The sequence below is a fragment of the Anolis sagrei genome, chromosome 3 (genome assembly GCF_037176765.1).
Source record: "Anolis sagrei isolate rAnoSag1 chromosome 3, rAnoSag1.mat, whole genome shotgun sequence".
Taxonomy (NCBI): Eukaryota; Metazoa; Chordata; class Lepidosauria; order Squamata; family Dactyloidae; genus Anolis; species Anolis sagrei.
The window spans coordinates 253,277,667-253,300,397 of NC_090023.1; the positions used below are offsets into that span (position 1 = coordinate 253,277,667).

General features: G+C 39.8%; 1 protein-coding gene across 2 annotated transcripts in view; it reads left to right on the forward strand.

Moving 5' to 3' along the window:
• Window positions 1–18,912, forward strand: part of FNDC3B (fibronectin type III domain containing 3B) — a 332,684-nt gene extending 313,772 nt beyond the window's left edge. For both annotated transcript variants that reach the window (XM_067466047.1, XM_060767521.2), the window contains one exon: window positions 11,873–18,912. In XM_067466047.1, the coding sequence (XP_067322148.1) occupies window positions 11,873–12,184 (312 nt within the window). In that variant the 3' untranslated portion in view covers window positions 12,185–18,912. The remainder of the gene's footprint in view (window positions 1–11,872) is intronic.
• Window positions 18,913–22,731: the final 3,819 nt, after the last annotated feature.

The window sequence follows — 22,731 nt, forward strand, 5'->3', positions numbered from 1 at the left end:
CCATTGCCATATTCTGAGTCTGAGAGAGTATGACTTGCCTAAAGTCATCCAGTGGGTTCCATAGTACCTTATTTCTAAATGTTGTAGAACTGTGGTCTTGTATTGCCTTTTTTTTTTTTGAGCTGATGTAGCATAGTCTGTCAGAGACTCCAATATACAAAATAATGTTGTGCTTTAATTTGTGTAAATATAATATCCCTACATAATGTCTAGAGAGATCCTTTAGACCAGTGTTTCTCAACTTTCCTAATGCCGTGACCCCTTAATACAGTTCTTCATGTTGTGGTGACCCTAACCATAAAATTGTTTTCGTTGCTACTTCACAATATATGATTTTGCTACTGTTGTGAATCATCATATAAATATGTGATATGCAGGATGTATTTGATAAAAATACGTGATATGCCCAAATTTGAATACTGGTGGGGGGGGGAGTTGGGGGGGGGGAATTGATTTTGTCATTCGGGAGTTGTAGTTCCTGGGATTTATAGTTAACCTACAATCAAAGAGCATTCTGACCTCCACCATTGAGGGAATTGAACCAAACTTGACATACAGAACTCCCATGACCAAGAGAAAATACTGGAAGGATTTGCTGGGCATTGACCTTGAGTTTTGGAGTTGTAGTTTGCCTACAACTCCAGAGAGCACTGTGGACTCAAACAATGATGGATCTGGACCAAATTTGGCATGGAGACTCAATATGCCCAAATGTGAACATTGGTGGAGATTTTTTGGGGGGCGGGGGGGGGGGGGAGGGAATAGACCTTGACATTTGGGAGCTGTAGTTGCTGGGATTATAGTTCACCTACAATCAAAGAGCATTCTGAACCCCACAATGATAGAATTGGGCCAAACTTCCCACATGGAACCCTCATGACCAACAGAAAATACCATGTCTTCTGATGGTCTTTGGTGACATCTCTGACATCTCCTTGTCCCGTCCCCCCAGGGGGCCCGACTCCCGGGTTGAGAAACACTGCTTTAGACAGCAAACAGCCAAATGGATAAGAGTGATAATGATGTTGTTGCTTCATCATTATTGTTCTAGCCTTCAATTCAATGTCTTGTCTCCACTTGCAGCTGTTGTGAGAATATATTTACATCCAATATTCTCCCTGTAACTGATGCAGTCATGTTGTGGCTTACAGGCAGAGGAAACAGAAATTAGGCAATGTTTGGTTGTCTCTCCGTGACTGCTGCTTGCCTCTTTGCACATCTTCTGTTGAGCTTAGTCTGTTTCAGGTGGGAGAGGAGTTCAAAGGCTTAAATATTAGAGAAGTGAATGGCTCTGAGTAGATTTCTTTAAAGTACAAGCCTGAAAGAAAAGAGGACAAGGTTTAGAGACTGAGGATCTGAGATTTTAAAATGGATTAATAGGATACAGCTATCTGTGAGTGCTTCTTAATTCCGGTCACCAATAGTGCCCTAAAAACTGAAGATAACATTTTAAAATTTCCTGGTCCAACATTTTAACAAAAATCTCAAAAAAACTACTTTCTGTGACTTAACAAGTCTTCTCTTAATTGTGATTAATGATGCTAACATCTAGATAATGACTGCTACTACTTCCAGTAACAGAGGGTGTTCTGCCAGTAACTGGAAGGTGTCCTGCTTGATGTTACCTGTTTTTTAATGTGCTCTCTGACTCTTAGATAGAATTTCCACTTCATTATTCATGTCTGCAGTTCTATGTTCAAGTACAGGCCAGATGTGCCACCCGCTCCCTTCCCTGTTTAGTTCTACTTGTGTGTTTTTCCTAATCTAGGATCGAGTGGGAATACAACCTCTCCCTAACAGTTTATTTAACAACTGAAAATTGTAAACAAGGAAAATACCAACCCAGACTTTCTCCGCTCAGGTTTCTCAGAACCCTAGGGCTCATGAGAGATTCCTAGGAGTTCTGCAAGAGATTCTGATAGAAAAAATTAAAATTTAGGTATAATAGTTTTCTGAACATTATTTCAAGGTTTCCACCAGGATAACAACAACAACAACTTTATTTTTATACCCCACCTCCATCTCCCCGAAGGGACTCAGGGCTGCTTACAAAGGGACAAGCCCAGAGAGCACAAAGTTAAAACGTAATGCAATAAAATAAAAACAAAAACAAACCAAAGAGAAACATCACAATAAAGCATAACATTATGAAAACAAACAAACAAAATTTTAATGCAGTACAACTGTTTTGGTTCGCTCCTGAGACGATAAATAAATAAATTATGAAAACAGTACCATGGGAGCAATAAAGGTGCTGAGTTAAGAGAGCTCTGAGTTTGTGCAAAATTCCTAGATAGAGCAAAGGGAAAGTGCAAAATTCAGTGGCAGGGATGGGAGAGTAATATCCTTGGGCTTTATAATGTCAGGATTGTAGAGTGGAGGGCCATACTAAAATGGTGGAACTTGGGTATTAAAGGGCCAATTCTTTGGAACTGCCTAACCAAAGGCACAATGCAACATCCATTTAGGTTCTTGGGGAAGGAGGACAGGGTAGATGACAGCCTGATCTCCCTAGGAAGAGAGTTCCAGAGCCAGGGGGCTACCACCGAGAAGGCCCTCCTGAGACAGAGGCATAAGTGAGAGGAGGGCCTTCCTCATAGGAAGATGCAATTGTGAAGATAGGCAGGTACTGAACCATTTAGGGCTTTGTAGATAATCACCTGCACCTTGAATTAGGACCAGAAACTCATTGGCACCCAGTGGAGCTGTTTAAACAGGCGGGTTGACCGCTCCCTGTAACTTGGTTAAAAAAAGTTGAGACATTACAGGACCTAAATATTCCTGTTAGTTTGTAGCCATACAAGCTTGAGTAGATTTTATAATAGTATCTATCTAATATATTCCTGGAGTCTCCTGTGATGCAGTGGGCTAAACCGCCGAGCTGCTGAACTTGCTTATTGAAAAGTTGCAGGTTTGAATCCAGGGAGCGGCATGAGCTCCCGCTGTTAGCCCTAAATTCTGCCTACCTACCAGTTCAAAAACATGTGAATCTGAGTAGATCAATAGGTACCACTCCAGCAGGAAGGTAACGGCACTCCATGCAGTCATGCCAGCCACATGACCTTGGAGGTGTCTACGGACAACGGCTCTTCAGCTTAGAAATGGAGATGAGCACCAGTCCCCAGAGTTGGACATGACTGGACTTAATGTCAGGGAAAACCTTTACCTTTAATATATGCCTGCTTGCACTATTCCCTTGACCTATGTCTATACAGCCAATCCCTGAGTTACAAATATGACTCATAGTTGCAATTTGGAGAGAGACAACAGCGAGAGAAATCTACCGCTAGGAAGAAAAATTCCTTCCTGTAAGAGTTAGCATGGGGAAAGGGCGTCTCCACTGAAGCCTTATTACCAATCCTTATTTACACAACAAGCCATTTTTTTTTCAAAATCCACTTATCAGAGAGACAGAAAGTGAGGTGAAATCTTCCAAACAGAGGCACAGACAGCTAAACAAACACAGAGGGGTGTTAACTATTCCCTGTCCTATCCAACGCTATCTTTCTATCGCTCTATCTATATGGAGTTCACTCAAAAAATATACCTGTTCCAACTTACAAACAAGTTCAACTTATTGTGACTTACTTAGAAGATCCAAAGAAAATGTCCTAAGTCATAAATTCACAAACTATGTGTACTGTACATTTTACGCATTATAGTATTGACAGTATTAAGAATTAAGTTATGATAGGTCTATTCACAAATTTTCCACTTTCATTGGGATCCTGTGTCCCTAGCCCCTGTGAATGTGGACCGCCAACTGTACTAGTAATCAAATGAAGTTGAAATCAAGTATTTCCTTACTCAGGGGAATAACTAATCCTTGTCAGAGGATGATGGGATACTGAGAGCTTTCAGATGTAAGGAACCTAGGTTACCCACCCTTAGTTAAACAATATATTCACTCTGGATTAATGATGTAAAACAGGAGCTTTTTATGCACGGGCAATATTACTACAAAATCTCCCCATTCACTTCAATGGAGAGAGTGGCTGATGGCTCCCATGTTTCTGGGACTTGTAGGAATGAGGTTCAACATCTTGAGTGTTTATTTTAAAATTCAGACTAAAACACAGAATGGATTCTCCTCCCTAAAGGTAAATGTTAAAGTTTCCCCTTGACATTAAGTGTAGTTGAGTCCAATTCTGGAGGGTGGTGCTCATCTCCATTTCTAAGCCAAAGAGCTGGCATTGTCCGTAGATGTCTCCAAGGTCATGTTGCCGGCATGACTGCATGGAGCACCATTACTTTCCCGCTAAAGCGGTACCTATTGATCCACTCACATGTGCATGTTTTTGAACTGCTAGGTTGGCAGAAGCTGGGGCTAACAACAGGAGCTCATCCCGTCCCACAGATTCAAACTGCTCACTTTCTGGTCAGCAAGTTCTGCAGCTTAGCGGTTTAACCTACTACGCCACCATGGCAGTCTCCTCCCTACTAATTTGAAAACCTATTGGACTAGGACATTGTGGGAATCAAGGTTTAAATCTATGCTTAGCCATGGAAACCTGCTGGGTGTCTTGTGCAATTCACACATTCCCAACAAAGGCTATGCTAAATCCCCTCCTAACAATTTCTGTCAAGAAATCCCTGTGATAGTTTCACCTTAGGGTGTAAGCATAAGTCACAAATTACCTGAAGGCACTTAAACAGTCAACAGTGATCACTAGCAACACTCATGGTGAGTGGGGAATCTTGAGAATTGCAACCCAAATAAATAACTTTTCTGAGCTCTGGAGAACCCTTTATAGATCTGATGGCCTCTATGGATTTGCATGAGAAGGCCTACAAGGGAACTGTGTGTGCTTCACCGTTCAGACAATGAGGTCTAATATTGAGTTGACAGTGAAATCTACAGTGTATTTTGATAGAAGTGAAATTTTGGGAAGCACAAACACAGAAAAGTTAAAACCTTTTTGACCTGGTGGTGCTACACACAAGATTATTTATGAAATCAGGAAGAGAATCACACACACACAGTTTTCACTGTGGTCTTGCCACTAACTTAATAAAGTTAGCTAGATAGATACATTTATTGTCAATGTGACAAAGTCTTTTTTAAAAAGTTGCAAAAGTTAAATGTATACGTGTTTCTCAGTCAACTGCAACCTGAGCTGGAAAATAGCATTTCCTTCTTAAGAACAGTTGTGTAATATACTTCCTTTCCGCTGTAAATTGTTACAAGTGTGATTTGTGCTTTTTTATTGAGTGTAGGCTTTTCATTTATTATTTTGTCTGTGCTGATGGCCGGTATTGATCTGGCCATCTCTGGTTTGCTGCACTGAGCTTGCATTTATCAAACATCTCTTTACGGTCTAAGACCTTTTGAAGAAAAGTTCTTTTAATATGGTACTGCTTCTAGGCAAATTTTAAAATCCTTTTGTTCATAGTTGTGTGGTACATATCTGCAGTGGTAATGAGAATAGAGCAGTGTTGTCAGGAATGCAGTAGTAAGTTGATTGTACACACAACCACTTGCTTGAGCAGCAACACAGACAAAGTTTTTGTCCTTCTCCCACCAGCACCACCATAATCATCTCATTTTCTCTGCGAAATGAGACTCAAAACAGTTTCTCCCACCTTTCATCTTTATTTTTCTCTAACTAAAGTGTGTGTGTTTGTGTCAGGAGCAACTTGAGAAGCTGCAAGTTGCTTCTGGTGTGAGAGAATTTGTCGTCTGCAAGGATGTTGCCCAGTGGATGCCTGGATGTTTTTGATGTTTTGCCATCCTTGTGGGAGGCTTCTCTCATGTCCCTGCATGGGGAGCTGGAGCTGACAAAGGGAGCTCACCCATACTCTCCCTGGATTCGAACCTCCAACCTGTTGGTCTTCAGTTCTGCCGGTACAAGGGTTCAACCCATTGTGCTACCGGGGCTCTGCTCTAACTAAAGTGAGAACATACTAGAGAGAGAGAGCTGGATGCAGAGCAGGCAAACCTGTGTTTTAAAACACAATTCAGACATGAAGATTGCTGGATGTCTTTGAGGAAACCACTCTCTCTAAGCCTCAGTTCCCCACTTGCAAAATGGGAACAATCAAAACAAGCATTATAATAACTTCAAGGCACTCTAGTTCTGTAATTCATCTAATGGCAGATAACCAAAAGCAGCACAATATGGAGAGACTAATTTTGTTTTCCAGGCTACATTTTCCATTATTGTGTCTTGATTTCCTATTCAGATTTAATCCAAGATATGTTTCATTTGAATAAACTAATAAATCAAAATGAATGGTTAATTAATCTGTTAAAATTCATATCAGTGCAGTTAATTGGCTACAGCGTATTTTATGTGTCAACATAATTGCACAGCAGCCACCAAAGGGCCTTGCTACCACTGTTTGTTTCCTTTTTTGACAACTTTGCGTAATGAGACAGAAAAGTTGATGGTAGGTGTAACAAAGCAATTCCCCTCTGGTAATATTTCCTCAGTTGACATGGAAGCATTACTTGATCATTGGAGACATGGTTTCTTGACAAATTAATAGAAACCTGGGGAATTGCTTATACAGCACTAGTTTGTGGCTTTGTTTTCACCCTGTATATCTAGTGGTTAGGGATGCTGGATAGCTGCATCACTGTCCGAATTTGATATGGAAAGAGGAAGATGGGAGGACCTTGGGTGCTGTGCCTTGGCATGGCACAAAGGTCACGTAAAAAGAAGGCATTGGGGAGGGAAAAGTCCAAATGTTTACCATGGGCTTGGAAAACATTGGAAAGCTCCAGCTGCTTGGCCAATCCATTCTGCCCAATTGTGATGCTACAGTACTGAGCATCTTCAATACAAAATGCTATGGAACTGCAAAAAAAATGGTGCAAGTTGTGAAGGATACCATATTCGTGGCTAACACAGCTATGGTAAGATGGAATTCACATCTCTTCCATGCTGTGAAGTTCTCTTACCATTATAGTTTTCTGTCCAGTTGGCACATGATGGTTGTAGGGGTGAACTAGTGTATCCCCACTGATTCCAATCAGAGCAACCTCAAGGGTATAGGTGGCTGAATAGACAGAGAAAAACACACATTTTGAATGTTTACATAGCAATGAAGATAGTTTTACCAAAGTGCCCTAAAGTAGAGGGGGAAAAATATTGTAAGAATAGCATACCTGAATCACCATTAGAGGAAATGATTAGCTCCCATTGTTCCACCATGAGAGCCACAGCATTTAATTTGGGGGGGGGGGGGCAATTTTACTGTCATTTATGTACCACAGAAGGAGAATTATCTTGTCTGTAACAGTTCTGTCACTTTGCTTGAGAGACTTTTCGTAATGGGATCTGAGTCAAGTAAATACAGGGTAGGTTAAGATTATAAACAGAGATAAGTGCCTTGCACAGAGCACAGCTAACAAATTTCAAGCAAAATGCTACCGTTATAATAACAGTTGTTTGTGACACGTGGTTTTGATAGGGTCTGCTGGTGATGAGTAGATGTGGAAAGGCAGTCATTGAGCTGGTCTTTTTAACATTAACCCAGCTCTTTCTTTCATTTTACCTGGCCCTGGTCCTGCAATCCTCACCTCTGACAGCCTTGCAAATAATTTGTCCACAAACTAGCTATGACTGATCACATATGCCCATTGGAAGATTCTGGGAGATGCTGACCAAAGAAATAACTTTACCAAGCCTGGAGACCCTAGCATACTGCCATTTTTCCTAAGCCATGCTGCCCAAGGCAGAAGGTATTGAGAAATAGGATTCTCTTCTCTTTTTACACCTATGTGAGAGGGAACTACAGTAATTGTTGAGGATGAAAGATTTGGAGTGTGATGTCCTCATGATAAGACATTCAACTTTCTAGTCATTCTGGCTGGTCAGACTTTACACTCTCCTTGTGATGTTTCTGGAGTATCTGGATTCATGAAGCATCCATGTTATTCTTCTTCGACTCCACCCATTTCACACATCCTGTATTGAGTCACAGAAGGAAACCACTATACTTGTTTGCAGTTCCAATTAATTTGTGTCAGAAGCAACTTGAGAGACTGCAAGTCCTTTCTGGTGTGAGAGAATTGGCTGTCTGCAAGTATGTTGCCCAGGGAATGCCTGAATGTTTTTGACCATCCTTTGGCTGGCTTCTCTCATGCCCCCACATGAGGAGCTGGAGCTGACAGAGGTAGCTCATTTGCACTCTCCCTGGATTCGTACCTCCGACTTTTGGTCTTCAGTCTTGCCAGCACAAGGGTTTAACCCATTGCACCATTGGGTTGGTTGGTTGATTTGAATAGATACATATTTTGCTTCCCCCCCCCCAAAGGCTTATAATCTAAATTGAAATAAAACACTAAAACAGTATTATGGACTACAAAGGTTTAGAAAGCATTAAACTTTCAGTCCAATTAGAACACTGTATTTGAGACATTTACTTTAAAACAGTTGAAAACACACAGAATGCATATTCCCCATTTGAAATATATTATGTATTAAAATTGCATGTTTCTTTACCTTCAAACAGGTTGAAGACCTGTTTGAACAAGAGGTCTTTTACCTTCTGGCAAAAGGAGAATAGAGAAGGAGCACATTGAATGTGCTGTGTTCCATTGCTGGCAGCCACCAAGAAGTCCCTCTTACCAGATAAACACAAGAGAGTGGTGGGACTTAGAGGAAATCATAGTTTGTCCCCTCTGGGAGAGAGGAAATGGGAAAAAAATGTGATTCCACATATGCAGATGCACTGCAAGGGTTATTAGTGTTAAAAAAAAAAAAAGAACCCTGTCTGATCATATTTTAGCTGAGGACGTCTTAAACCAGGTCTGATCTCAGTAAGCACTTCAAGTGAAAGTTGAGCATATACACTGGAGGACCTAGAACTTCCTAAAGAGAAAAGCTCTCCAGGAATCTCTTGGGGACCTTCCAAACAGGCCCTATATCCCAGGAACTGATCCCAGGTTTTCTGCTTTAAACAGAATTATATGGGTCTAGACTGCCAGATAAACTGGGATAAACAGAAAACCTGGGATCAGATCCTGGGATATAGGGCCTGTCTGGAAGGTCCTCCAGTGCAGAAACTGAACCTAGAGTTGTACTGAATGACCTAGAGATTCCTGGAGATGTGGTCTCCCGGGTTAAAAAAAATAGTGGGTTTTTTAAATCACATTTTTTTCCACTTGTATTGAGATACTGCACCCCTAACCCAGGCATGGGTAAACTTCAACCCTCCAGGTGTTTTGGACTTCAACTCCCACAATTCCTAACAGCCAGTAGGCTGTTAGGAATTGTGGGAGTTGAAGTCCAAAACACCTGGAGGGTTGAAGTTTGCCCATGCCTGCTCTAACTTCAATGACTACAGAGGACTGACTGCAACATGGAGAAAGCTATCCAGGTTGACTGGCTGAACAAGAACAGTCAACACTGCAACGTTTTTTGCATGTTCTATGGAGTAAAGTAATAGTATTGAAACAGGGAGCTATCAAATGGTTGATAGATAACCACATCAAAAAGAATGTGCTGAGACTCAAGGGCTTAAGCAACCCATGACACACTTCAGCCTTTCATGCTAGAAATATTGACTTCTTTGTTACCTACTTTGTTGAAAGTTGTTAGTCTGCAAAAGTTGTTGCTAACTCCCTTTTGACATTTTCTCTACTATCAGAAATTGAACTCCCCATGCCAGGCATTATGCAGATTTATATTTTCTCCTATTTAGTGACTCATGTTCATGACTCATAACTTTCCTGTATTTTATTACTCCAAATTGGTGAGATCTCTGTTAGTCAACAACAACAATGGTAGCAGTGACATGATAAGATGGTTAAATGCACCCAAGAGAAACTTTCTGCATTGTTTTTCTGGTTGTCATGTGTTCTCAAGAAGCCACCCTTGCTTACTTGCTATTCTTTGAATAAGAGAGAATTCCTCTATTGCAATCTTAGATTAAACATGAATAATGTCTGGTTTTCAACTTTGAAGCATGTATTGTGTGGTCTCCATGCACATCTATTTCCCATTTAGAATTATGGCAATTTGCTGAGGATTGTGCATTCAAATTGCCAATTATTTAATTGCAAGAAGGGAGTAGTTTTATTTCTGTCTATAAATTCTACAAGAATTGGGGATGGGAGAAATCCATCTAACCTTTTTGCTTCAAAGTCCTCACTGGTAATACAGTGTCATCTAACTTATGACTGGCTCTCATTGTGTCACGGCACATGAACAGGTCAAGAGAATTTGTTCCCAGTTCTGCCCATGTTTAATCAGCATCACTGAAGGACAATCACTCTTCCATCTGGCTGAAAATGACTGAGTCAGCTTTTGAACTGTTCATTGACTGCAAAGATGGAATTATTCAATGATTATAACAAATGTCTTGTCACCTTTGATATAGAGAGCTATACATTACCACTGTTACTTCAAAAGTCCAAATTGATGGGACAGTTCTGATTGTTGGCAGATTGGGGTAAGGTAAATGTCTGAGAAGTAAATTGTCTTGGTAGAGAGGGTCATAGTGGTCTGTAGACTCCCTCTAGAACAACGTTTCTCAACCTTGGGGTCAGGACCCCTGGGAATTTGTGAGGGGGTGCAAGAGGGTTCATCAAAGACCATCAGAAAACACAATATTTTCTGTTGGTCATGGGGGTTCTGCGTGGTCCAATTCTATTGTTGATGGGGTTCAGAATGCTCTTTGATTGTACGTGAACTATAAATCCCAGAAACTACAACTTCCAAATGTCAAGGTCTATTTTTCCCAAAGTCCACCAGTGTTCACATTTGGGCATATTGAGTATCTGTGCCAAGTTCGATGCAGATCCATCATTGTTTGAATCATCAGTGATCTCTGGATGAAGGTGAATTACAACTCCAAAACTCAAGGCCAATGCCCTTCCATCATTTTCTGTTCATCATGGGACTTCTGTGTGTCAAGTTTGGTTCAATTCCATTGTTGGTGGAGTTCTGAATGCTCTTCGATTGTAGGTTAACTATAAATTCTGGAACTACAAGTCCCAAGTGACAAAATGAATACCCCAACCCTAACCCAACCCCACCAGTATTCAAATTTGGGCATATCAGGTATTTGTGCCAAATTTGGTCCAGTGAATAAAAGTACAACTCATAACAATAACAAAATTACAGTTATGAAGTAGCAATAAAAAATAATGTTATGGTTGGAGGGTTACCACAACATGAGGAACTGTATTAAGGAGATGTAGCATTGGGAAGACTGAGAACCACTGCTCTAGGACAAAGTTTTCTGTCCTTTCTTCGGGAAGGAAGATGTTATTTTATTTATCGTGTCAGTGCAACCAGTTGGTTATATTACATTTCTAACAGAACAAAGCAAAAAAAAAAAAAACACAGACAAAATACAAAAATTGTTAGTTTGGTAGTTGATTAAATGTCCTTTGACCAGTATCTGTCCACTTGGAGTGCTTCTGGTGTTGCTGCAAGAAGGTCCTCCATTGTGCATGTGGCAGGGCTCAGGTTGCATTGCAGCAGGTGGTCAGTGGTTTGCTCCTCTCCACATTCGCATGTCGAGGATTCCACTTTGTAGCCCCATTTCTGAAGGTTGGCTCTGCATCTCATGGTGCCAGAGCACAGTCTGTTCAGCACCTTCCAAGTCGTCCAGTCCTCTGTGTGCCCAAGGGGGAGTCTCTCATTTGGTATCAGCCATTGGTTGAGGTTCTGGGTTTGAGCCTGCCACTTTTGGACTCTCGCTTGCTGAGGTGTTCCGGCGAGTGTCTCTGTAGATCTTAGAAAACTATTTCTAGATTTAAGTCGCCGACGTGCTGGCTGATACCCAAACAGGGGACGAGCTGGAAGATGTTGAAAGGAAGATGTTGAAAGGTGCAGACATCAAGACATCAGCCCTAGTGTTTGTTCAGACTTAAGTATGAAAAAAACCTTTTCTTTTTTGTTCTTGTTCCCAAAAGGTATACAAAGGAGAGGAGACAACATTTCAAATCTCAGGCCTTCAAACCAACACAGACTATAGATTCCGTGTGTGTGTTTGCCGCCGGTGCTTGGATACCTCACAAGAACTTAACGGACCTTTCAGCCCATCTGTTGCCTTTATGCTCCAGCGAAGCGAGCTCATGCTTACAGGAGAAATGGGAAGGATAGATGACCCTAAGACGAAAAGTATGATGCCTTCTGATGAACAGTTTGCAGCCCTCCTTGTTCTTGGCTTTGCAACTGTCTCCATATTATTTGCCTTTATACTACAGTATTTGTTTATGAAGTAAAGAGTCCCAACGCAAGCGTTTGAGATATCATTTTTAACTAATGCTACGCATTATAATCCATGAGTTTTATTCAGATATTCCTTTTTAATTTCCTTTTTTCCAGTGGCATTTTCCTGTACATTTTATACATTTTACCTGATTATTATGGGGTTGGGGTTGGAAAGGGATAGTCCTATTTAGCAAAATAAATATCAATGTTCAGGTGCACCATTTTGAAAATTCAAGACTAGAAAGTGGCCAGAGCTATCCAAGCCAGATACCAAAAGAAAATATATTGCCTTTGATATTGCTTTTTGCTTTTTTTTTCTTTTAAAAATTTTAAATCCGTTTAGTATTGATTGATTCCTCTCCCAATTCAGAAATGTAATCAGTTTGCCTTTGTATTTTTTTGTTGTTGTTGCTAAAATCTTTGCAGTTTTTAAATTGCACAATTGTTACTTTTAGAATATGCTTTTGGATCTTCTGCATCTGCAAGTGTTATCCACCAGTATGTAATTTTGTTGCAGCTAGAATGTGATGTTCGCAATACAAGGTGTAGGATGGACAATAATTATAAACATTATGTAGGATGGTTTGGATGGAATCCTGTATCAGCTACTTAGTTACTTATATTGAACTAAATAACTTCTCCTGGCTTGGTGGAAAGATCTCTAATACAGACTCTGGTCTCTGGAAGAATGGCTCTCCTGCTTTCTATGCAGTCAGTACGCAATAAAGTATACTTGGGGGAAGGAGTTGTGATTGTGGTTACTAGTGTCACAACCATGACTAAAGGCACATCTACACCGGACATTTAACTCAATGCAAAACCAGCAGTGGAGGAAACTGTTTTGGTGTTTGAAAGCCCTGGAACTCATTTGAGACCTGAATTATATACACTGCAAATGCTGGCCTTGAACCAGCTCCAGGATCTGCAGGATCCATGGCTTCACTGGGGGATTCTGGATTTATTTTTCACCTCCCCTCGTCTCATTCTACATGTGCAGATTGCCCTAGCACCTGTCCCTTGATTGTTTTTGCCATGCAGTGTGGTTTACATTAAAACACACTAATGCACATTATGATCTCTGTTGAAGTTTCCCCTCAACCTTGTTTACCCTCTCACTTTGCTTATGTGTGCATCATATAACCACCATACAGCATGGTGAATATGGAACCATTACAGATGAGTACATCTAAGTCAGTGGTTCTCAACCTGGGGTCCCCGGATGTTTTTGGCCTTCAACTCCCAGAGATCCTAACAGCTGGTAAACTGGCTGGGATTTCTGGGAGTTGTAGGCCAAAACACCTGGGGACCCACAGGTTGAGAACTATTGATCTAAGTAATCATTTTGTATTCACTATCACTAGTTAATTGTAATTATGACACTACTATTGTCATGATCCTACTCTCCCCTCTCCCCTTCATGGAGAGAAGGAGGACCATTCTGCTGGCAAGTGGAGATGAGTGAATTATATTTCCTTCAGAATTGAGGGAAACAAGTCCCCGAGTCAAGAGATTACTTAGGTCATTAACATACTATACTGTTATAACACTATATTCCACTAATATTCTGTGAAATTCTAAGTTTGTAGTCTGACGAGTCACTCAAACTCTCTCACTAAGCATTCTAAATGCCTGTCTCTAAACTGCAAATCTATAGTATGTTGCCATGACAATTAAAGTGGAATATAGTGTGACTACAGCGTAGTGTTATTAGCACATTACTTAAGATGCTGAAACTAAGTCGCTGATACACAATTCCAGGCTATATGTTTTTTCCCTCCCCAACTCTCCCCTGTTTGTTATTCTCCATGATAAATAATGTTAAATTCCGCTACATATTCAACTATATATTTAGCACATTACAATCCAAATAATTTTATTCTGCAAGCTGAAGACTTTTTAAAATATATATATTATTTTCTCTACCCCAACTGTTTGCACAGTATGAACTGCCTGTATAGCAAATCTGATAACTAGATAGCTTTAGAAATGATAAAACATTACAGTTTCTACCATTTTCTTTATTTTATAGTCATAATTTTAAGAGGGCATTGTGCAATAGTTACTCCCATGTCCAGCTGTTCTTTTTTTAAAAAGCTGCTTTTAACTTGTTTGTTTGCCTTTGTATATAAACTTACTTTTAATCCAATCACTAGATTTGTTATATTCATCTTGATTTATATGTTTAGAACTGGTGAAAGCTTGCTGCCTTTGCTATTTATATTAATTATTACCTTTTTTTGACATAAGTAATCTTTCAGTCAGCCACTTAAGGGGAAGAAAGAAGTGCATTTATATTTCAGCCTTAGGAAAACCAGGAGGAGTTCAGTTGAGGCAGAACTGGATGTTGCAGAGGACATGTGGCTGCTACTGACAATAGGGCCACAGCTTGTATCTTCTCCAGAAGTTGGGGGGAGTTGTTATTTTGGAGTATAACTCACAGAGTCTGTTAGTCAACTTGTCTACCATGAATTCGGAGAGCCACAGTCTAAGAAATGAACTTTCCAAGTTCAGCATTTATTCTTCTTCACCTGTCCTGCCACACATACCATTACATGTGGCGTGGCATCAGTCCATGATAGGCTTTCTAGTCTTACTCATGTTGAGAGCCTGCTACTTATAATACTGGAGATAGGACCTCACTTTATGTGTCCTCTTGTAGTAGACATTACAGATGAAGAGGTGTGAAGCTCAACCATGTGTGCGCTCTGTCATTGGCTCCAGCCTGAAGCTGGCACTCTTATCAACAGCTTATATGATCAATTACCAAATCCAATTACAGTATGACCCCTATATCCACAGATTTTATATGCATAGTTTCACTTACACACACTCCAGAAATGTATTCTTTCCCGGGCCTCTCTAGGTTCTCCAATGCTCTTTTATGGTGTGGTTCCACCTCAACTATAATCAAATTATAGAATTCATTATTATCCATGATTTCAAGTATCCACAGGGGTGTCTTGGGACATATTCCCTATGGATACCAGGGTCGTACTGTACTGTTTTCCCATAAGAATATTGAGTTCATTTTTTTTACATCTGTGGCCTAAACATACTTGTTAGTGCAGTCCATTAAAATCCTTGGGATTTTTAAAAAACTTTTATTATTTATAATGTCAACAATGTTCAAGTGCCTCAGGGATATTGATGAGCAGGAGGTGCAAAGAGTGCAACAGACATAGGGTAGGACACCAGGAACTTCCTGTTTGCTCGCACTGTTGCAGTAAACCAGATCCCTCTGCAGCTCCACCTTAATTTCCACAGAGTCTAGATACACAGAGAAACTACCATTGTGCACCTGCTAACAGAGCCGTGCCCACAATGGAGAGGTTCTGGTAAAATTGCGCTCCACACTTGGTATATCCCTGCTTTTTTAAAAAAACACAAAAATAAACATTTTGTATATTTTTGCATTTATTTTTTTCTTTATTTCCTTCTTGTATGGGTTTTCTTTGCATCATAGCTCTTCTGTCCTCTGTGTTTGCTATGATACAGTGTCCTGTATGCTACCATATATTCCCATAACCAAAGTAATGGGGCAACCAACATTATTTTTTGTTTTAGGTTTATTTATACTATATACTGCATACTGTACTTTAAATGCCAATTACAGTGCAATTTTATTTATTGTAAAAACAAAAAGGATAAAAAATAAAAAGTGTACTTATGTACTAAATTTTCCCCCCTTCTCTTGTAGCATGTTATATTTCTGTTTGGTTCCGTTTTATACAAGTGTAATTTAGGTAAAATGTTTTTATCCCCAGCTGCATTCCTAGAATTATTAATCTTCTTACAGTTTTCTTGTATGTTTAAAAATGGGAGAGTCTAAATGTATTAACTGCCAAAAAATAAATGCTCTTTTTTTAAAAGAAGAAGAAGAAACAAACCACCCAACATTGGCATCATTTGCCAAGCATTATCCTGGGTTATGCCCATTCAGTCTATGGGTTTTGTCTGTCAGTAGAGCTTGTCAACTTGTGCTCTTGACCAACAAGTTTACATGTAGCCAAAAAAAATCATTATCATCTCTTGGAAGAATATTCTAAGATGGGTGAACTATTCTGTGTGCCTCTCTAGATGTAGCAAACTAGTACAAAGTTTCTGTATTGTTACTAATCATCCTTAGATTATAAATATGCACCTCTTTCCTCCTCCCTTTCACTATGGCCGGTCATGGCCTGTCAAATGTTGCTAGTGGTGTCATATTGATGAAACATTGATGATCCAGAACATTAAAGTTTCATAAAGGTTATTTTGGTGGGGGAACATTCATCCAAAAATAGCCGAGTTTGTTGTACTTAAATCTCATTGATGAGTGTTTGGGTACAACTGACTCTCTTGCGATCCAGACCAATATGTTTTGAAAGCTGATCACTGCAAAAGCATCCCAATTTATAGAGATCCTTTCCTGATGAAAACTGCTACTTAACCATTTTTTATTATAAAAATTTAGATGTAGGCATGTCAGGGTGGATTTAGTCTATGTTTACTGATGTTTTGATCCTATGGAAAATACTGTATATACTCATGTATAAATTGACCTGATATATAAGTTGAGAACACATTTTAGGACCAAAATTGGAAAGGTCAGTTGTTCTAATCTGCACAGCAAGGTGAGCTCCCACCGTTAGCCCCAGCTTCTGCCAACCTAGCAGTTCAAAAACATGCAAATGTGAGATCAATACTTACCACTCAGGCAGGAAGGTAACAACGCTCCATACAGTCATGCCAGCCACATGACCTAGGAGGTGTCTACAGATCTTCAGCTTAGAAATGGAGATGAGCACCAACCCTCAGAGTCAGATTCGATTAGACTTAATGTGAAGGGGAAAATTTTGCCTTTCATTTTGTGAATTAGTTGAGGATCATTTCACAGACAGAGGAAACATCAATGCTGCCTCTGGATCAGCCACCCCTAGCCACCATTGCCATTTCCTATCCAGGCATTTTAAAATGTCAGAAATGGCATCATGGCAAAGAAGGGTTCAGTGCTTCTGTCAGACTCTCCCAGGATGAAAATAGCTTTTGCCTATTGCTACTCTACTCAGAGAAGGGGGCAATTCCTTTTTTTCCTTTCTTTTTGGCCAGGGTACAGTACTCACACCAACCTCTGGGTTGATGCTCTGAGTAAAATTTCTAGTTTTATACATGAGTATATAAGTTAATAGTAATTAGGTTAAGTGTGACTTGCCTTTCCCATTTATTTCAATGAGACTAAAGTGTGATGATGGCAATGCAATGTTACCATAGCATGGGTGGAGGCTCTGTTGCAGATGCCCACATGTCCTAAACCATGACTCTTGAAGTTGGGTGGTGAGAATAGCATATACCCATTCCTGTTTTTTCTAGAATGGAAAAATATTAAGTTTGGGAACTTTTGGATAACGAGAGATTCTAGGGTCAAAATGGTGGGTCACCAGGAGGCATGCTGATTCGCAAATGTTGATGTCATTGTTGGCAGAGCAATGCCAGTAGAGCAGCCATATTGGGAGAAGAGGGTGTGCCATTCTCCAGCAGAAGGCCTTCTTCCCTGTTGCTGAACCTCCTTCTCTGTGGTTATCACTTCTTCTCTGCTGGCAGAGAGGAAGGTCCATAGCATTTAGTATCCCTTCCTTCAGGTTTGGAAGAGAACATGTTGTTCCCTTTGAATGAATCCATGGGTCTGAATGGTTAAACTAGAGAAAAGCAACCTGTGATCATCCAGATTGTTGGACTGCAGTTCCTATCAGCTCTATCTTATATTACCAATGGTAAGAGATGACGGGCCTTACAATTCAACAGCATCTGGAGAGCCAGGTGTTTCCCACTCCTGATTTAAATATATGCAGTAGTTTCATTTGAGATGAAGAGTAAAGTCTGTAACACTTTCTTCTCAAGAAGGTTTTTCAAAATTATTTTATTGTGTTTTCAAAAATCGAGTATTTTTTTTCTTTGCAGTTTCAGAACCAAATGTTCCCTGATGCACTTACCACCACTGTGATTAGATAAAAATATCTCAATATGACATCAATAGTCATCTTGCACACACTGCCATTTTTGATGTAGCTGTTCCCTGGAATTAACTTCTATCACAGCCATAAAACGCAAGTGTTACAATTTCAAACCATTCCTGTTTCTAGTTCCATAAGCGGCAGATCCAAACGTTTTGCTGGTTTTGTTGTATTTCCCTGTATGTCTTTCGTAACCTGATCAAGATCAGCTCTGTATGACCAGCCTTCCCTTCCCCTGCCCTCAATCGTGCGTAGACTATAAAGAAATTGTAAAAATAAAAAAGTAGGGAAATATTTTAAGAAACTATTTAAAAGGAAAAGAAACATTTTTATATTATCTGCCTTCATCCTTTATGAACTTGAAATGTTGTAGTTTTCTAATCCTGTTTTGTCAGCAACAGTAAATCAGTATTCACTGTTATGATGGAAAAGTGCCCTAAACTGAATGTTTCTGAACGTTTTCCTTGCACAATTCTTTAAATTGAAATAAAATGAAATAAAAGGTTGTGTTTTTTCGTTTGCTTGTTTGTTTTACCTCACTTATAGGACATACATTCCAAGCTTTTCAACTTTGAGAGAAATAATCATAAATTTTCTTGTATTGTAAATTTTAACTATTTCATATGCATTCTATTAAAACTGCCATATCGATTTTAATGTATAGTTTTTCCCAAATATTATGCTATGTATGTAACTGTATCTGTAGTGTATATGTAATATATTTATGCCCAATAAATGTTTTAATTCTTTATTGATAGCCAGGTCCCTTTTTGTATGACATGATCTATCCACGGGGGGAAAAAATCTTGCTTTGAGTGCTCTGTGTTACGTAATGCCTACAGAAAATCCCTTGTTAGCAGTTGTTGTTACTTCTGTTCAGTAATTTCTACAGCAGCCCTGGGAATTGATTCATGTTTCTTGGAAGCATCTACGCCCCTGCCCATTCTCTTTGTAAACAAGGTACATGCTGCCCATTCATCTTGTTTTAAAGGAGAATTACGGTTTTCCCACAGGCTACAGGAAGAACAAACCAGGGGAGCTTTCGTGGGACTAATCTGGCCTCTTCCCCATAGAACAGTGGTTGTCAACGTGTGGGTCCCCAGGTGTTTTGGCCTACAACTCCCGAAAATCCCAGCCAGTTTACCAGCTGTTAGCATTTATGGGAAATAAAGGCCAAAACATCCAGGAACACACAGCTTGAGAACCACTGCCATAGAAGTTGCTTACTTTTGTTCGGTGCCCAACGTAGGCTCCATCCACCTCTATCCATGTTCTGAAATATGATGCTTGTATACTTACAAAGGTGTTGCAGTCAAAATTCTTGTACATTCAGCCCTCCACTGTCTCTGAAATTAGGCGCATGACTATTCAAAATTATTCTTCTGATAAAATTGACAGCAATTCGGCTCCTTGACTCATTTCCTCATACGACTCGAAACATGAGTGATTAACTATGGTGAATTCTTGGCCATGACTTACAAGTCCCACAACTGTATTTAAAATGAAAGGCTTTAAATGATAAATCCCATGCCACAATCATGACTAAGTAGGGATCATGAATACAGAACAGTTACAGTTAAGTAAATCTAGGTTACTGTCTCATATTTGCAAGTACTACTTTGTCACAATTGTGACACTTGCCATGATTGTTAGTCTCCCTCCAATACCAGACATCAGCTGCATGAGAAGAAAGAGGTCCATTTTGCTGGTGATAAAAACACACATGAGTTAGTTATATTTCCACCTGATTTTGGGGAGGGGTGTTGCTGGACTACTTAGTTAAGTACAATAGGCCCTTGGTGTTGCTGGAATTTGTTTCCAGATCCTCTTGTGGATACCAAAATATATGAATATTTATGTCCCATTGTATACAGAGGCATTGTAAAATAGTGTCCCTTCTATAAAATAGCAGAATCAAGGGTTGCTTTATTTAAAAATGTTTTCAAACCATGGATGTTTGGATCTGTGGATACAGAGGACTGAATGTATGCTTAGCTATACATACTGGCCAAAATCTTGTGTGTTGGCTAAAGCAAAAGGGTAGACAATTCCATTCCCTGATAGACGAAAAGTGCCCAGTATGCCTCTTTTCTATTATTCCCATTCACTCTTTTTCATCCTAGACTTAGTGTGCAAATCTATCAGAATTAATAATCCTTCCATAACATTACTTATGCTTAACTGTGAATCTAAGTGAAACTGATATTCTCCCATTCATGATTTGGTTTCTTTAAAGAATAATAGATTTTGTACAGTTAGGCACAGATTTATTACCTCTTGTCCGACTATAATGCTCTGTGGCTGTAAATGGTGAAGCATATATGCACCTAATGCATGTTTTTTCATAAGCTTATAACCTTGATATTTTTCTGCCCTTCCGGATGAAGTTTCCTGATTCCATGAATTAAAAGGAGAATATTCTCCGAAGGATATTTTCTTAGCACTCTGTCAGTAATGACCATACACAGATCTTTATTTGGTTGTTAATTTGGTTTATTAAATTTATATCCTGGCTTTCTGCCTCCTCCCATTGCACTCAAGGTGGCTAACAGATCAAATTAGATCAAAAGCAAATGCTATGAGAACATTAAAAACAGATTCAAAACACATCAATAAAGTGAAACAACACTGCCCAGCCAATCAAAAGCTCCCTCCAACAATAATGATGCTGTTGGGCCAAAGGCCTGTCTGAATAATAATAATAATAATCAAAAAGGGGCTTTGCCAACAGAAGAACTACAGGAAGCAAAGAGAGTTCCAGAGTCTGAGAATGGCCCTGGAGAAAGCGATCTCTTATCACAGAATCAATGCATTGGAAGGGACCCAAGGGACATCAAGCCCAACCCTCTGCCATGCAGGAATACACAATCAAAGCACTGACAGATGGCCATCCAACCTCTATTTAAACACCTCCAGAGAAAGCTCCATCACACTCTCAGGCAGCATATTCCAAGATCAAACAGCTCTTACTGCTGGGAAATTCTTCCTAATGTTTAGGTGGAATTTCTTTTTCTGTAGCTTAGATCTCTTGCTTCATGTCTTAGTTTCTGAAGCAGCAGAAAACTTAAAATGATATCCTATCACATAGTTAAATATGGTGATCATGTCCCCTCTTAACCTTCTGTTCTCCAGGCTAAACATACTCAGCTCAGTGTGGTTTCCACACTTTTTTGCCATTTTGATCCCTGGACATGTTCTCACTTGACAATATCCTTCTTGAATTGTGGTGCCTAGAACCGGACTCAATATTTCAAGTGAAGTCTGACTGAAGCAGAATAGAGTGGTACTGTTATTTTTCTCAATCTGGACACTAACTTCTATTGATGCAGTTTAGAATCACATTAGGGTTTTGTGTGCATGTGAGATTGAGGCAAACTCATATAGTATCATGCAAGCTTCAGAAACCCTACTGCTAAACTGCATAGGGCTTTTTTTCTGACATGGCAAGTGCTTTGAACTATGCCCAGTGAAGGCTCTTAACCAGGGAAGTTGCCATACCAGAGGCATCACCACTTTTCTTTTTAGGCACAATGGAACCACAGATTGTTGCAAAAAGGCATTCACCAGTTCCTTGGGCTGATTTTGTGTGCTAGATAAGGCAAAGCGCCAAATAAAACTGTGGTGAGCCTCACCTCTCCAATGACTTTGTCCACATCAATGAGTTCTATAAATGGTAAAGTATCCATTTTAATTGCATAAACAGAAAGCAGCATTACATCTTCTGGACTAAGAGTGTGGAAAGGTTATTTTTTAGACTGCAACTTCATATCCTCCAACATTTCACAGATGAAATTCAAGCAATCTCAGAGAGTGCTTAAGATGGCAAAAGTTATTAATGTGTAAGAACACATATGCTACTAAAGGTTGCAGCACTTTGCCTTTGTATGACACCACAAAAAAAGGGTAAGATAGTGGTCCCTCTTCTCTTCCAGTGCTGAGTTAACTGAGTGCAAACTACTTTTGGAATTTGATCCCAGTTTGCTGAAACGGAAGTAAACTGAGGGCAAAGGTGGGAGGGGAGGAGTGGAAAGGAGAAACGAGGACATTTTAAAGGCAACTGAAAAAGGAGGAGGAGATTTATCACGACTACCCTTGCTACATCAGAACAGTTGGAGGGTGTGCAAGGATCCATGCTGACTGAAAGATCCCAGTAAGGTAGTCTAAGCAGCTATTCCAAGCTCTGTCTGGACTTCTACCAATGATTTCATTCACTTCAGAATCTGCTGAATGTTGAACAAATTGATCACAGCTATTCAATGGTTTACACTTGATAGTGGACCATAATGTAATATTCCTTGGACTACTTGAAAGAATTCCACTGAATGATTCTTTACAAGTGCAATACTCTCAGAGATGAAAGGTATCTTCAGAAGCATCTACACCAAATTTAAATGGAGCTTCTGGAGGATTCTAGACTGTATTCAATTGGATTTCATTTGGTTTTCCAACAGCATTGTTCAGAGGCAACTGTGTCAACCAGCTGGACCATTTGTCCCATTCCAAAGATCAGTCTGGGCTTCAATAGATAGTGGTGGTGTTGGGAAAATTTGAAGAGCCATCAGAAAACC